The sequence below is a fragment of the Bemisia tabaci genome, chromosome 6 (genome assembly GCF_918797505.1).
Source record: "Bemisia tabaci chromosome 6, PGI_BMITA_v3".
NCBI lineage: Eukaryota > Metazoa > Arthropoda > Insecta > Hemiptera > Aleyrodidae > Bemisia > Bemisia tabaci.
In genome coordinates, this window is record NC_092798.1 from 53070773 (window position 1) to 53088396 (window position 17624).

The window sequence follows — 17624 nt, forward strand, 5'->3', positions numbered from 1 at the left end:
TGAGCCCATTATCTGGGCATTGCAAGCCACCTTCTTCAAAATAAAGAGAAGAATATATAATAGGTCCCGAGAAAAGTGTTCGAGTAGTTCAAGAGTTTAAATTAGCTCAAAAATACGAAAATTATTCCATTCACCTTAATTTCTTGTATCTAGACCATGGATGGTAATCATTTCGATTAAATTTACGTCAGTGCGTTTGTCAGAATGCTTCCAATACTGAACTGCATGTGTGAGAAAATTAATCAATATGATTCCTCACATGCAGCCATAGCTCACGGAGGAAGAATTAGGATGTTAAAACGCCTTCAAATATCTGTAAATCTGGACGGAGATTTTGTGTATGTAAAGTTGCTAACATCTTAATTTGAAGGCGTTTCAGTCGTCACTAATTCTGCAATTTTTCGACCACGTCTAATTTGTCTTAACTCTAAAATAATTTGATAGGGAGAGCCTTTTCTTTTCTTCTTTCCCATTTTTCTGTGAAGATTTCAGATGTTGCTATGCCCTCGGCTGTTTAAATCTCTTCAAAACATCAAGTGTAATTGAGCCACCAATGTATTGGCTGATGAGTGTGAGGTCTTCTTGAAATCAGTTCACCTGAAGCAGTCGGGACTCGTGTAATATGCATAAATCGTTCTCGAATTCATTGTTATTATTTGCTATTCAATTTTAACCTAAAAAACAAAAAAAAAAAAAATTCCTGCTTTGGGGCAAGTTGTATTTACTGCAATAAATAAATTCATAAAAATAAAATAACCGTTGTCTGTGCATAGCATTTTACAAAATTCTTTTATATGTGCAATGGCAAGCGTCATCAGTGGGCCTCCCAATCATCATACTCAATTGTGATATGTGCTATCAATTTATTCCCCAGAAATATTGCTGATCTTTGAATAAGTAGCTCGCTCTAGTTGAGTAAAATGCAAGTTTTTGGGCATTACATTGACTCAAAGTACCACATGTACAAAGCAAAAATGTATGTTAGAGATGCAAAACGAGAACGGTTGCAAATAAAAAACTAAGATACAATTAGGAATACAAGGAATGCAATGCAACGCCTCGTCAATATGTAAAAGTGGTTTTGCGCAGACGGAAGAGAGCGCTGCAAGACGCTGTTGAACTAAACGAGAAGCGTAACCTAGGAAATATACACCTATATAAGAAATGACTTGTCTTCATAGAGTAATATATAGGGGTCATTAGTGAAGGGGTACTTTGTACCCAACAATTTTTTTAGATCTCCGACGACTAAAAATTTGAATGATCCTTGAAAGAGACATTAAATAAAAGTACGTTGCAGAGTTTTAAAACGTAAAAATATTAATTTCTCAAAGACAAGCCTACAGGCATTACATAAAGTGAACAAAATAGGAGAAAAAGGTAGAAATGATACATAAAAAAAATTGAGAAACTAGGCATTGCTTCCCGCCACGAAAAATGGCGCCGATTCCCATGGAGCAGTGCGGGCCTTTACTAATGGATACATTAGTAACATACCCGATGCAAAACGACGGGAAAGAGCGTACACTACGAACGTGGTGAACGCTCAAGATCAGAAAGAAAGTTTCATTTACTTGAAGTGAAAGCTTTTAAGAGCAGATGGATATCCATTGGACGGCTAAAGACTTCTAACTTTATATTCAGGCAGCATGGTATTTCCGAAAATGAAGTTTACAATGAGAATCAAAGATCCAAAACGGTGGAAGCAAACGAACATTCTACATCACACTTGCATGCCGGTGCGAAGCAGCACTGCAGGCCGCTGCGGAACTAAGTTCCCCTTCAAATGGCCGTGCTGCATCACACTCAACGCTAGACCACGAATAGTTGTATCGGCTAGGTTGCGCTTGAAATGAGGAGGAATGAAGGTCGCATGCCCACCCGTTCCGGGCTTATTTTAAGGATCCGCTTTCATTGTTGGCAAAATAACAAATCAACCCGTTTGGTACATCACGTCACCTCATAATTTTCATCAGCCATTTTAGTAAGTATAGGTTAATAGACTACACAAGGGTGATGACTATTGTTATCTTATAATAATTCGTCGTCTACCGCACGGAAGTGCTTATCTTGATTGCAGTATCTCGGTATTTTGCTCTAAAATTTCATTTTTTTTTTTTTTTTTTTTTTTTTTTTTTTTTTTTTTTTAAGGAGAGCTGTCCCATCAATAAATTTGCCGGACATTTTCCGTATATTTTATTTCATTGAAGAGAAAAGTCCCTAAACTGTTTGGACAAATTAATGTGACAGTTCCTCCAGGGAAAAGTAATATTTCTAGAAATACCTATTGAAACAGCGCAGCCGAGATACATTCCTATGAGACAACATTCTTTTCCATAAGGCAATATCGAAATCTCTAGAGCAAACATTCCCACTTGTCACTGAGAAGTTAGTAGGGGACCTCGCTTTGTCTCTAGTCTAAACTTTTCCTTTAAAGGAACGTTAGAGTAACGAACAGAGGCGGATCCAGCAGATTCACAACATTAGTACTTCTCCATTTCATCATATCAATGGTCAAAGTGTAAAACCACGTATCTCCGTTTGCAACGTTGAAGGACTTCCTGTTATACTTTTGTCTACTTTGGAAAACTAGTCAGCGGGTTTAGTGCTTTTTCCTCTTTGTTGGCAGAGTGGTGTATATAAATTTCAAGCTATAAAACTGGTTTAAAAAAATAATTTAAAAAAAATAAAATTTCAAGCAAAATCGGAAATTTTGAAACATTGCAACGGTGATAGATAATTTCGCACTACGGCAATCGATATTTTGAATAATCGATTTTTATCGGAGCACCGGCTCTTTCAAAGATTGATTCATTTCCATAAGGTTAAATGGAGAGGGAACAATGTTATCAGCTTGTCTGATCTGCCAGTGGCAATTAGGGCTGACAAATAGAGTACGATAGAGTCGCTAAATATTGGAGCGCCGATGAAGTCACTTTTTGAGGCTGTTTTTTCCAGTGCGGTGACTAAGCGCTGTCGTATGCGCGGAGTCCCAGCTCCGAATTTTGCTAAGAAAACACAAGTATAAAATTACTTTTAAAAATCCGGGAGCTTCGTACATTTTTAATTAGTTATGACTTAGGTCAACATTATTTGTCAAAATTCGGGAAAATAATAATCAATTGGACGGATTTAAATCAAAAGATGTTTGACTGTCACTTGTGCACTAGTGCACCCATATCTAATCCATCTTCTCATTGTTTTATAGCGGGGCAGGGGGGCATAATAATTAAGATCCAAATCTTAATCCAATATCTTAAGCAAATCAATCCTAGATCAATTATCTTAATCCTAGTGTATAGTCCCCGTACAGTTTGTAAAATAGTTAGGGCCGGTGGCCAATGGCACACCAGCCTACCCATTAAAATATTGTAATTAGTTCATAGTTTGTAGTTATAAAAAATAGAGTTAATACCTTGTAGTCCTCTATATAATCAATAAAGAAAAAAAAAAGAAAAAAAATCAAGAGGAACTATACCCATTCTGACATGAGCCCTGCACGAGATCTATGAAAATGCATGCATGGCAGGGTTCAAGTCAGAATGGATATAATTCCTTTTAGCTTAAATACGTCCAATTTAAATCAATAAATCTCGGAAACCCCCCGCTGATATTCTCGCATAAGCCGCCACGTTAAAAAATGTCGTTTTCTTCCCACTTGGTTGACTCTTTGAGGAAACAGGAAGCCAGGAATGCACCGTTGAAGGATTGACTTGAGCACTGCCGTGCTAAGGAAGAACGCCGTATAAACATTCGAGAGTTGCCAAATTTCCTTCGATAAAAGGTGAATTTTTAAGGAGATTTATGAATATTTTTCCCTAAAATTTTCAGGAACCTTAGGTGAAATTGCGAACAAAATAATGTGAAAAATTGGAAGAAAAATAATGATAAGTTTTCTCGAAAATTCGTGTTTTATCTGGGGAAATTTGGCAAGGCCTGAAGATTCATACGGCGTTTTTGTTTAGCACGGGAGGTGAGCGTTCCGGTGGAAAGCGACTCTATCGTACTCTATGGGCTGAATGGGCGGATCTCTAGAAGTAGCGCTTGGCCATCCACTTGATAAGGGCCCACTCGGGGCGGGCGTAGACGATCTGGCCGTCGATGCGGTAGGTGGTGAGGTTGAGCTCGGCGACGGTCTCGTAGCCGGAGCGCTCGGCGAGCCGCTGGGAGGCCTCGCCGGTGAAGACGGCCGCGGAGACGGGGGCGTCGTGGAGGCGGCAGACGTGGGCGCGCGCCCGGAGCATCTCGTGGCCGACCCCGCGGCGCTGGTAGCCCGAGGCGACCGCCAGCCCGAGGCCCCGCACGAAGGAGCTCGCACGAGTACAGAGTGAAGATGTCCGCCCGGGCTCTCGCTTGCACCTCCGAGTGTGTTTGCAAGCACTGCTGCTGCTTCACCGAGCGACGACGTTGACGCTGGGCAAAAAATACAACTCTAAGCTTACTTTTCCAAAAAAAAGAAAAAGAGAATGATCAAATCCAGCCGGCACTCATATACAGGCAATTCTCCAAAGAGAGCAACACCTCCGGCCCGATTATTGAAATTCATAGGCAAAGCTATAGATTGACCCAGCTATAGCCTGAAGAGAAGACAAAACGCACTTGAAAAGATCCTATGAAGAAGCGGTTGGTCGCAATCGACAAAGGGGGTACGTAATCGACTAACTAACGGCAACCCACGAGTGTCCCTATAGCTAGTCCATCATTTTCTCCCTTCGTCTATAGGAACAACCCTTTTCAACCAATAAGATCGCTCCTTATCCCTTTTGTCTTTTTCTTCTATAGCTTTGTCTGTCGAGTTCAAAAATCGGCCCACTGGTTGTGTCTCTTGGTCTATTAGTCTCACAGACTCAGATCGTAGGGGTTTTCAGACATGCCGGATGAGAAAAAATCAGAAATCGAGAGATGACCGTCTAGAAACTTGGAAGGAATAGAGGGAAAGGAGGGAGTAGAGGAAAGTAGAAGAGGGAGACGTGGATGAGGAGGAAGAAAAAACAGAGGAGGATGAGGGAATAGGGTGCGGCTTATACAATAAATTAAAATGATAAATTTCAAAATTGACGAGGGAACCCGCCAAAATGTTCCTAATTATGTGAAAACAAACGTTGTAGAACGATTTTGCATTTGCTCAACATTCAGAGGACCCGACGGACCCTCAAAATTGCAAAATTTGGCTAATTTTTGCATTTTTTCATCAATTTTGGCAAATTTTCTCATGTCTCAAAGAGAGTTCTGATTGATAAATTTATTCGTGAATAGGCAAAACATATCCTAAAATGCACCCCATCCTCCACCTAAAGCCCTTCATCCCCCCAACCCCCCTCCCTTATAACGTTCCGATATAAATACACTCTTTAGAAACAACACTATTTTGATAGTGACCGGAAATCGAAAGTAACATTGGCCAACACGGGTTGAAATTTAATTGTTCCAGGGTACTTTTTAGCGCTGAGTCCAAAAAAGACCTCCGTTAGGCTGGGTCAGGTCAACTTTCCCCAGAAAAATCTGGATTTTCTTTAAAAATTGAGCTTTTCTGGAGAAAAATCCATTTTCCGGAAAATCCGTGCATGATGGAGAAAAGCGAAGGTTATTTTCGGATTCAGCAGCTAAAATTACATGGGTATCTGCAATGTATTGCATGCCTAATAAAGTTTCTAATTTTGTCGTCTTTTGGTGATACAAGAGACAGCACCTTTAATTAATCGAGTTAAGAGAAAAATCAAACACGCAATTTGGCCTGGAACGGCGCGGTGCAGAGAGCAATGATGACAAAGGACTTGAGATGAAAAGGAGAAGCCCTCGGCGCGGCGGTCAGCATGTAACTTATATTAGCGCCTACATAACTGCATGAATACTTCACGCATTGCGCCAAGCACAATGCGGTCAGCGCGACACGGCGCGGCGGCGGCGGAAGTTAAGATTATTAAACCACATTTATGTTCGTTCTTTCATAATTTTTTCGATTATTTCTTATAGATGGAAGGCCTTGTCTACACAGAGATCAGTTTACGGAACTTACTTTCGCGGAAAGTCCCGTTTCAGAGAAATGAAAGCAGAAAAGTGTTAGGAAAAAAACCACCCATTCGATAAGGAAATCGATAGCCGATTCGAATGCGAGGTTTTTTCCGAACACTATTCTGATTTCATTTCTTTAAATTTTGCCAATTTTTGGGTTTATAATGATTCTGTAGGCTCATGCGCAGGGGCTATCGTCATTTTTTTGCTAAAAATTAAAAATCAACCGAGATTTTTGACTTAAACGATGCGATGTGCTCAAAAAAATCCTTCCAATTCAAAGCTGCCGCCTTGTTTGGGCCCTAATGGGAACTTCCATGGCGCCCAGTGTCCATCCTATCCCCCACCCTATCCCTCTAAAGGCACTCCAGCTTTGAAAACTCATTCAAGAATCGTAGAAATTAACCTACCTCTGCTGGAGGTGGAGGCTGCTCTTTTTTCTGGATTTCCAGAACGTTGCAAGAAATCATGCGATCTCTTCGCCCTTCGTCATCTTCTAATATTGCTGCCAAAGATGTACCTTTGGAGAGGAGCATTTTCCAATCCGAATAGGCTTCGTCAATTGCTTCGTCATCGTCAATGGTTCCTGGAAAAATAGTCAAGCGCAACGTTGTTAGTTCAGAGCATTGAGTACACAGAGTCGTAATGTAAGTGGGAGAGCTGGCGCCATGTTCTGCTCGACGAGTTCCGAGCCCGGTGTGCGGGGTCACTTTTTCGATACATATTCGATCCAAAATGGCGGTGTAGGAATGGCGGTCCCCGTGTATCGCAAACAGTCGATTATGTTTCGAAAATGGGACCCGGCGCCGCACAGGAATCTCGGAATTCGGAACCTAGAAAATGCGTAAAAGTGGCGCCAGCTCTCCCACTTGCATTACGACTCTATGTACTCTATGGTTCGGAGACGGCAATGAAAACATCGATTACGGCGCCTGGATGCGACTATTTTCTACCCGACGGATGGCCGCATTGCATAAGCAAGATATTGAAGGCATTTGGGCCTCACTTATATCCATAGCGACGTGGAATGCTCAATTGGAATGGAATGGAATTTGGCGTGGAATGGATTGCTCAATGAGAAAAACTTTCAATTAAGCTTGTAATATTAGTGGTGCCCTGTATGAATTCTCAATTGGTAGTAGCCATAATGCAGGTGGTATTAGTATCTATGTTAAAACAATAAAAATACGACTGATATTGGTCATGGCCACTATTAATGGAGAGTTCATAAGAGACACTACGAATGGGGTAATTATAATCACACTTTTCCCTCAGTGCAGTGCCCTAGAAGGGTACACTACCCCTTCGTGAGGAGGCTACACTGTTACCGTGTTATCGAAGGCAGCATTAGTGCAAAAAAAAAGTCACAAAATGGACTTGAACTGTATGCGCAACAAATTTTATGGAATAAATCCTCCATTTTTCTTGTAATCCTAAGGTATCAACGGTGAACAGTATCAGCAACAGTTGTCACACCTCTATCCCCTGGTCCATCTCTATATAGGATTTTTCATTTTCTTTCTCAAGTTTTTTCCTCCTTTGAATTGACTCAAAGGAGGTTTTCAAATTATACAAATAACAACCAAATTAAGAAAAATGTTAGCAAACTTGCTGTTTCGTTCATTTAGTTTCTGAGGTTGAAAATTCGTTGTTTAAGAACTACCACTGAACCTTGCAACTTACCTAAGGATCTGTCAAGGTTGTCATTTGGCAAAAGATGTTCAATCATAAACGCTGCTGCCTCTTCGATCATAGATTCGTCGACATACTGAATGCGGTACTGAAGAGAAGGACGGCTGACAGAGGCTTCTTGTTTCACGCGCTTGATCACAAGACAGCTCCTATCTCTAGAGCACATGGTCTTGAAGTCTTTCACCACAGATGATCGGATTGCAACAGAGCGTCAGGGTTAGCTTTACATCTGAAAAGAGGCAAAAATTCATCCTGAAGTGACTTTTAGTGGTTTGAAGTGAAACATTAAATTATGCGTCATTCTTTCTCACAAATCAAGTAAAATAAAAAAATTTCCATGAGATATTTAAACAATGTCTGGTCTTTTAATGATATAACTGACAAATTCCTCCGTTCACCTATTCTCTTTCTCGCTTAGAACTCACGCCAATTTCGGAATTGAAAAAAGTCAAGTATCAAGACAAGAATGCCCCCGACCCTGAACAGCCACCTATATGCTAGCCATTTCAACATAGCACTAAGCAACAGCTAACGTAAGTGGTTACAGGAAGAATTTACATTTTCTGTTCTCACCATCGAATGAATTAACTTTAAGAGTGAAAAGAAACCTAAAACACGATTATCGAATCTATACTAACAAAGAAAGTATTTTTAATTCTTCCTCAGAGTCGCACATTTTTTTGATACACGAAAAAAATTTTGAGCTAAGTAAACTTATTTTACTACAGAGTACTTTAAGAGTCAATTAATTGATACACTATCAATATTCACTCAAATTGACAGAAACGAGTCAATATATTTTTGGTTTCTATTCATATAAATCAGAACAGAGGTGCTAGTGCTTTGTCTTTCAAAAATCGATATGTTTGAGGAGGAAATGGGTGCTCTAAAAATTCATGAGTTTAACATTCATATTTTAACATTTTCAATTCAGTACGACTTCTAGAATCTGAAAACTTTTAACTGTTAATGACATTCAAAGCAAATGCCGAGATACGGATAGAAGCGTCATTGGCTCATTTTCAAACACATCCATGTTTAAAATACATATTATAAGAAAGGAAAATCTTACCTGAGCCAGCGCTCTTGTCGTAAGTTAAAGTGACAACATCACACTGACTTTCCAATCCCGAATTCCAAGATTCTAATAAACTTCACGTGAAGGCTTTGATTCTCTATAACGACATCTCAATCAGTAAATTTCTTCTTTTGTTTTTTCACTGGTGTCATTAACAAAATATAAACTGAGACATAAGGCCAAGAACTATGAGACTCGATTGATTTGGATTTCAACTTCGTCATTTTAGGAGAGCCGGTGGACAGATTAGAGACGGGTATGAATAATAGGAGATAAAATTCGAAATAAGTACATAGGAGTTGCGTTGTCAGTCAAGTGTCGCGGCGGATACGCCAATATTCACTCACAATACTCACAACAAAGTTTACCGAGCTTGAGTCTCGAGATCTCGAAACAAGCATTCACAAACTAACATGCCTCTGAGATTGAATCAAACTCTGTTGGTTCTTGGCCATGTCAAGATAACAGAAGTCTGTTTATGTTATTGCTGTGATAGGATCCAAACTATTCATCCTCACATCTACCAACACAATCATTATTTTATGGAACGTATAAAACATTTTTTATAGATATTGTTGGCAAAAATCGAAAACTGTGCATGCTCGTTCATGATGCATGATATAAAAAGCATAAGCTGTCGGATACCATCTTGACTCTTGAATATGATATAACACAAACACTTATAACAGAAATGGGACCTCTCTCAAGATAGTTGCATATTTGTCTCCCCGTATTTTACAAGACATCTTGAGCGAGCCGAAATGTCTCGCCAATAATCTGAAGTATCCAGATATCGGCATCAATTGCTGGACAGCTATAAAGCTCTCTCTTGGTCCAGAGCTGTGATGGTCATGGGTTTTACGCTTTAAATTGCCCTATTATTATAGACGAGGAGGGGCACAGTCATGAGAGCAGGCGGACATTTTGTTCTGGTTGGGGACCCAGATAGTATGCACATCGATGGTGAATAAACTGCGAAAATGTGTGAAGAACCAAAGTACCTTCATTTCGTTACCCCGCACTAAATTCAAGACCTACGCGTGAAGGTGATTAAAAATTATTCAAGACAAGATTTGCCAACTCAATCCTCTTCCTCTCCGAGGATGTATGGGTAATAACTAACTTTTATATTGCGAGCCAAGTGAGGGTTTCAAAAGCTATGTAGCTTTGAGATTTCAGCATCCAAAAATTTGTAAAAAGAGGCATATCGATAAGGGCTGTTTCCGGATCCACCCTGAGTTTCACCGACTCAACAACTTTTGTGCTCATTAAAGGTTTATATTTCACGGAATGCATCATGATTTGATCATTTTCAGTCTCTTTTTTTGGATCTTACACTGGCCTAAAAATGGGTCTAAAGGCCGATTTTGGCGGAAAATGCGGGGCTTGTGGGTCTGCGGAAGACCGCTGAAACATCCGCATTTTTTGCTAAAATCGGTCTTCACCAGGGCCGGATTTACCTACTTGCCGACCATGGGCCGCCTGTATTTTGCCGCCCCCCTCTCATTCGTTTTGAAACATCAGTAAATACTATCAAGTGAGCGTGCCCGAAGGGAAAGGGTGCATAAGACGCGTTCACTCGTGTTGGACAATTTTTTTTGCGAAAGCCCTGTCAACACCACTAGCAAAAGTTCACGGAACTTTGAGCGGGAGTTAAGTTTCGTAAACCCATCTCTGTGTGGACAAGACCTTCCATTTCCAAGAAATGAACGAAAAAATTATGAAAGAACAAATATAAATGTGGTTTAATAATTTTAACTTCCGCTGCCGCGTCGCGTTGCGTTGACCGCACTGTGTTTGGCGCAATGCGTGAAGTATCCCTACGGTCTTGGAGGCACTATGCTTTTCACGCCGACCGCTGCTGGACGCACTATGTTTGACGCAACGCGTGAAGTTTTCATGCAGTCTTGTAGGCGCTGTGCGTTTCACGCCGACTGTTGCTGACCACACTGTGTTTGACTCAATGCGTAAGGCGTAAAGTATTCATGCAGTCTTGTAGGCGCTAATAGGTGTTTCATGCCGACCGCCGCGCCGAGGACTTCTCTTTTTCATCTCAAGTCCTCGTCATCATTGCTCTCTGAGCCGCGCCGTTCCAGGCCAAATTCCAAGTTCGGTTTCTCTCTTAACTCGACTAATTAAAGGTGCTGTCTCTTGAATCACCGAAAGACGACAAAATTAGAAAGTACTATACTCTCAGGAAATGAGAGATTTTGTCGCCTTCTCGTTTGTAATTTTTTTTCTGAGTCCGATTCTTTTATAAACCTACATTTAAAAAAAATTGCAAAATTTGCCGTCATGGGCCGCGGCCCATGTCATGGGCGGCATGGGCCCTAAATCCGGTCCTGGTCTTCACACCGATGTTGAGGGCAGTATTAAACCTGAAAAAAGACCGAAGAGGACCAAATCATGATGCATTTCGTAAAATATAGACCTTCGTTGAAAAAAAATCGTGAAGTTGAGGCAACTCAGCTATAGGTATGACCCAAAAATGTTCTTTATCGATACCCCTCTTTTCGGAGGAACCTGATTTTTTGTTGAATTTTATTTGACGGGCTTGTTATCCTGATTAGACCCCACCTCACCTCCGCAGAATATTATACCCTGATTTGATTTAATTGATGTTCTTTCGTGATTCCTTTAATGGACCCATTGAAAATGATTGCCACCATGCATCACAACATAGGTATTATTGTCAAAATTTTACGTCGAACACGGTGGATGCATTCATAATTTCCAATTTTTAGTCTCACATGAAAGGTGAGTGATTCTTGTGTTTGCTGATTCGAATTTTCCGCTTGCCAAGGAATCAATAAGTCCCTCGAATTGCATTAAAAATTAAGAGTCAACGCTACAGTTATTTGCCTAAAAATATATTATTTATTCTGCCTTAGCCACTTTGTCCAAAGCTTTTTTCCTAAGGGCAAGAATTTTTGATTAACTAATTTTAGTGCGCTGATCTCTCATGCACTTATTGCTTTAATTTCGACATTCAATATATTTTACATTAAATTGGAAATCAGACATACGTAAGTAGTGCTTTTATTCACACCATATCTATTAGGGTACACTTTTCCACTCCGACTTTCCGAGTGCCTATTTCCGAGGCTGTGTAAGTGTCTTAACACCATCTTACAGCTTTTTTACCTTTTCATTTCATCCGTCAGACTCGGCTCTCTGTCAACTTTAATACCTAAAAAAGCTCATAAATTAAAAAGCTTTGCCAACAATATACTATTTTCTGGACGCTCGTTATTTGTTGCAAACAAAAAGAACCCTTTTAACTTGCCAATGGCTTTGTCCATGTTGTCATTTGGCAGAAATTGTTCGATCATGAACGCTACAGCCTCCTCGACCAAAGATTCATCAATAAACTGGATGCAGAACTGAAGAGAAGGGAGCTCAGGGTAAGCTTCTGATTTCACTCGTTGGATGAATTGAGAGCAGCTGTCGATGCAACACATAGTCGCAACAAACTTCTGTGCTATACCTGAATTGCCAAGGATCAAAAATAAAATAAGGTAAAACGCAAATGCTCAGGAGCCATTTTGATTTCAGCTGAAAAACAAGAGAGGGATTTTTTTAAGCTTCTTGGACTCCACTTTTCGGTAGCCGATTCCTGGAAGATTTTTCTCTGAATGAAAAATACAATGAAATAAAGAAGCTGTGGTTGTTGTATTTACAATTCATTTTTATTCATCCTTTGGTCACTTTCCTTTGTGACTATTTTTTCTCTTTTTAATTTTGATTGCTTATTTCAATTAAAGCAAACAACTAGGTCTAAGACGTGTTTACCATTTAAGGACCCTTTTTATTGCATGCATCTTTTTCTGTGTCTCTACTTATTCGTGCACTGACAGCTTGAATACACGGAAAAAAATCTTTGTTGCTTATAGCCAGATAGTAGGTGACATTTACCATCTTGGATTCCCAGATTCGACCCCTGAGAACAATTTTGCTACGAGCACAAATGTATGATGGTTAGAAACCTCAAACCGCGATCAGGTAGGCGTTGACAACAAAGATGGTAATTCGCACCAACACTGCTGGGCGGGCGCGCCGTCCTCCGTAGACGTCCCGCACAGCGTTGCTGAGATAGACCTTCAAAGATGGTAAACTGACCCATCCGGATGTTTAGTGTATCAATCATGAAAGCAAGGAGAACCTAATATTTTGTGTTTTTAGCCATAAAGAGGAGTATTTTCTTGTGAAACGTACAGCTAAAAAAATTGAATACAAAGGTGTGCAATGTCGGGGTTCGCAGCTAGGGGATGGTGGAAAAGGGTTAATCGCGTAAATAAATTTCGAAATCGAGTAAAATGAGACTACAGTACTTATTGTGAGGTGCTGTAGTCGTATCCGACCTATCAAATTTTTTTGCCTACCGCGGGAATTGAACCTGGGACCTATCATACCCTAGCCGAAGACCCTAACGATTGAGCTATACAGTATGATGAGAATCTTGACCGAAAAACCTGTACATAGCTTCGATTTGAACGGGAAACCAGGATATTCAATCTACATACTTAGATTGGTTCATTCATTTTTCTAATTTTTGTATTTCATTTTATTTTTTAACGTTATTTCAGTTTTTTACTTTATTTTATTTCGTTACTTCATTTTAAATTTTTTACTTTATTTTTTTTCTTTACGTAATATAATTTTTCTTTGATTATTTCTTTTTATTTATTTACTTTATTTTAATTTTTTTCCTTTGTTTCTTTACTTAATTTTAATGTTTTACTTTATTGTTTTTTCTTTACTTAATATTATTTTTCTTTGATTATTTATTCTTTATTTCTTCCCTGTATTTTACCGTTACTTACTTTATTTTATTTCTTGCAATTTTTTATTTTTTTACTTTAATTCAGTCACTTCATTTTAATTTTTATACTTCATTAAATATCTCTTCGTTGTTATTTATAACTGCATTTTATTTATCTATTTTTTCTTTTTTTCTTTTCATGTCGAGAATCAATTCAAAATTTTCAAACTAGGATTATTTTTATGATTGGCTAAAGTGCTTCTAGCATTGGACAAATAAGCCCAGGCTACTTACTTGAACAAGTGAGATTATGTAGAATAGAAAATAAAAAAATTACCCCTCTAAAGTACTGAAGCCTTGACATGGTGTTAAATATAGTGCATGCCTAGCCTACTGGTAAACCTGGGATGTTTAGCTTAACGACAGCATACAATTGACAAGAAACATTGTTAAAACATTAGTAACAATTGATAAATTTCTGCCATTTCCTTGGAATTTTGAATGTAGAAAAAAATTGATTTTGAAAACTATTATTAGTACCAGGGGCCTTTGGCCACTACGCTGCCGACAACCAATGCGGAAGAAAACAACATACGTAAAAAGTCGTAGAACAACCGTGTTCAAGTTATCTCGGAGATTAATGGATTCAAATACCGTCAATGTTTTATTTCTGATCAATGTTTTTAAAAGAATACACACTGTTATTCTAATGAGTTTCCGCAAATTTTCCTGAGTGATTTAAAATAGATAAAAGAAAATTTGACTTAAAACGCATAATATCCGAAATCTAAGCTCAGATTCGGCTTCCTCGTGAAAAATCGATGCAATTTCATGTATCATATGTCACCATATCATGAAGGAAAGAGATTAACGTAGGCGTGTAGATTCTAACATATCAGTCCGACGTGGCAACATGGGTGATTCGGAGTGGGTCAGCTGATGAGTAAGAAGAAGTTTGTTTTCTCGGAAACGGACGAACCAAATGCTTGGCGCCTGGCGCCTGGCGGCGTAGCTCAAACGTTTGGATTCTGTGCCTACTTCCGCATACCGGCCGGCTTTGATAGAATCTTTACGCCTACGATTACCCTCTTTTCTTTATGCTATGGTAACATATGATACATGAAATAGCATCGATTTTTCACGAGGAAGCCGAATCTGAGCTTAGATTTTGGGTATGATGCGTTTCAAGTTGAATTTTCTGAATTTGAAAATTTAAGACGGCGGACGTAGCCTAAATTGATACATCGGCTCCCATTCCATCGATTAAATTCGAATTTTTAGTCTAATTTCGAAAATTCGAAAAACCAAGGTGGCGGGCGTGGCCTAAAACGCTATCTCGGTTCCTGCTCGTCGGATTTTCGTAAAACTTGGTGCCAAGGGGAGGGAGGGGGAGGAAAGAAATTTTCAAACACTGCAATCGATATGTCGCAGGCAAATAGTAAAATTAGGCATTTTGTCAAATGCCTAGGCAAATAGTCAAATACTAGGGGGCTATGCCCCCTGACCGCTACGCGGTCCAACCCCCTGAAGGCGCTCCGCGCCATCAATGGCCCTATTTTTACCTCCTATCAGTGTTAGTTTTATTTTTCCCCTCAAAAATTACGATATGAGGTATACTTTACTTTTAGAATGAAATAATTTTTGGTTTTGATGAATATTTTAGTTCGTTTTAATCCGTTTTTTTTTATATCAGTGAAAAATTTAACATCGTCCGAGTTTCTGAATTGTTGTAATAAATGCCCTTTAATTATCATTAAAACCGAGCAGAGTCAAGAATAATTAATTGCTCGAAGTCATATAGTTTTGCGGCGACTTTACCGTCGCCCGAGCCAGGGACGGGAAAAGGAGTACGCTCCACGAACATATTATTACACGCTTATCAGTCACACAAGGTGGGTTGAATATGAATTCTTGAAAATTTATCAACATACTTTCCCTAATCAGCCCATATCTGATTGCTTTCTTTGGTGACTCAATGTTGGTAAAGCGTAAAAAATTGACGGGACAGACTACTAACAAAATACTTTAATTGAGTTATCTGAGATGGTGACCTTCATAATCAACAAGTTTATAATTTGCACTAACGCATTCTGTAGTTCAATGAGCCCTCTTAACCGAGTAGCATTAACCAAAAACAAGATAGGTGAAGCGCAAGCGCACTCTTTGGTGCAATGAGTCAACTTGATGGAGCAGTTTACCATCAATTTTGTCTCGGTGAACAGATTTGTAATAGCTAGTAGCAACTAATTGAAAATGATTGATTTCCCTAAAGACGTTGTGGACAATACAATGCCGTTGGTTATTCTATCAATTTTTTCATGTATACGGCACCAACTTTTAATTAACAAAACCAAGATGGTTATCCGCGCACAGTCATTTTTTTCCGTGTATATTACGGAGAGGTCTCATACAATTCGAATGGTCCATTAACTCCCTGGCCTTCTTAGTCATGGAAAAAGAACATCCAAAAGGTTCCAAAATTTCTTCTAATCCATTTCTAGAGAAGAGAGGATTGTGAAATAAATGTCCCCAAATTCAGGAATTTCCGAGAGTGTTTTGTGATAAGATACAAAGATCGTGATTCAAAATATGTTTATGCTGCTTCAGAAGTTTATCCTGCAAGTAATACTTACAATATGACGAAACTAGTCAAATAGATTCATCAAACTTTTAAGCCACGGTTGATTATTCACGAATCTTATAAGAAAAATTAATTTAAATTAAATCGAGTCATTAGCTAGGTACCAAGTACACGCACAGTTTCACACCACGCAAACACTCACCTGATTTGATTATATGACGCAAGTTTTCGACCCAAAAGTCACTCCATCCAACTACAACTGTACAACATACTGTACTAAGCAACCTTTTCACAAGAGCACTCTCTTCAGATTACAAGAATAAACAAGCAGGAAGCTCCAACGCATTGGCGTCGGAGAGCGGCTCTGGGGGCAGTAGTTGTAGTCAAGAATGAGGGCCTAGACACATTTTGTCATTGATGTACAATCCGACAACTGTCGATTCATGTTTTGTAACTTAGCAGATTTACGTAGCCGGTGTATAAATGTGTATTGGGCTTTGATATGGCGAATACATGGCATTATCACTTGTTGTATACTTTTAATTTTGAAAGCTCTTTGGAGGTCCGCTTCCTAAAAAATCTCTGGTTGATAAGTCGTTTAGCGAGGCTGCAAAAAATTTGCATTTTTATATCTGAAAGTGTAGGAATTGGTTTTTTGTATAATTGTTTTTTTGGATTGCTGGAAAAGTAACGCATACTTCTATAATTTAGGACTAAGTCAGGGAAATATAAGGTTCGTTAAATAGTAAATATTCCTAGTACCGTGTGACACTATTGTTAACGAAAAGTTTTTGCAACTTGTCAAAGAGGTTGTTGAATGATCTTCGAATAACTTTTGATGAGCTAGAGGTAATGGTTCTATCTGCAGCTCGTGGACTTCTGTACGATATTGTCCAGAATCATCTAAATTTTCAAAAAGTGTCCGCTTGTTCGATACCCAATTTGCTCATTCATGCATACAAGGAGAAGCGCATGAAAGCTTTAGCAGACATTTTGGAGATGAATCAAGAATTAGATGAAGAATTTATGACTTAAATCACGGCACCTTAATCACGGGATGACCTTAATTACGGCAACTATTTATTGTCCATGAGATGCAGATGGTTCCATTTCCCTAGCTCATCAAAAGGTATTCGAAGATCAATTTCATCAGCCACCCGTACGAACCACGTTTCTAGTGACCCGTACTTGCTTCGCACGTATGAAACATACAATCAGAGAAAACAGAATTCATCTTACAATAATCAATAATCAGTAGGACATGAATCGTTGCGATGTATAATACGACATTATAATGCGGCATTACTATTGTAATTCATTTTAATGGATTAGGGGCATTATAAATCATTATTGCCACGTCGGAATGAAATGTTGTAGACTGAATTGAAAAGCATGTTGGCAAAATTTATTAGAAAAATAGTATAACATGTAGGTACATAACATAAAGGTAATACAAATTAAATGATTAGAGCGTGTATATTTCATTACATTATAGGTAT

General features: G+C 39.0%; 1 protein-coding gene across 3 annotated transcripts in view; it reads right to left on the minus strand.

Annotated features, from left to right (window-relative positions):
- LOC109041996 (uncharacterized) overlaps positions 1-9144 on the minus strand; it is a 70947-nt gene extending 61803 nt beyond the window's left edge. Inside the window, exons 1-4 of one of the 3 annotated variants that reach the window (XM_019058526.2) lie at positions 8777-9135; positions 7696-7933; positions 6423-6598; positions 1300-4413 (exon numbers count right to left, since the gene is read on the minus strand). In XM_019058526.2, the coding sequence (XP_018914071.2) occupies positions 4009-4413; positions 6423-6598; positions 7696-7870 (756 nt within the window). In that variant the 5' untranslated portion in view covers positions 7871-7933; positions 8777-9135 and the 3' untranslated portion in view covers positions 1300-4008. Of the gene's footprint in view, positions 1-1299; positions 4414-6422; positions 6599-7695; positions 7934-8776 lie in introns of those variants that run through there. The other 2 variants (XM_072301972.1, XM_072301971.1) reach the window with 2 other exon arrangements.
- Positions 9145-17624: the final 8480 nt, after the last annotated feature.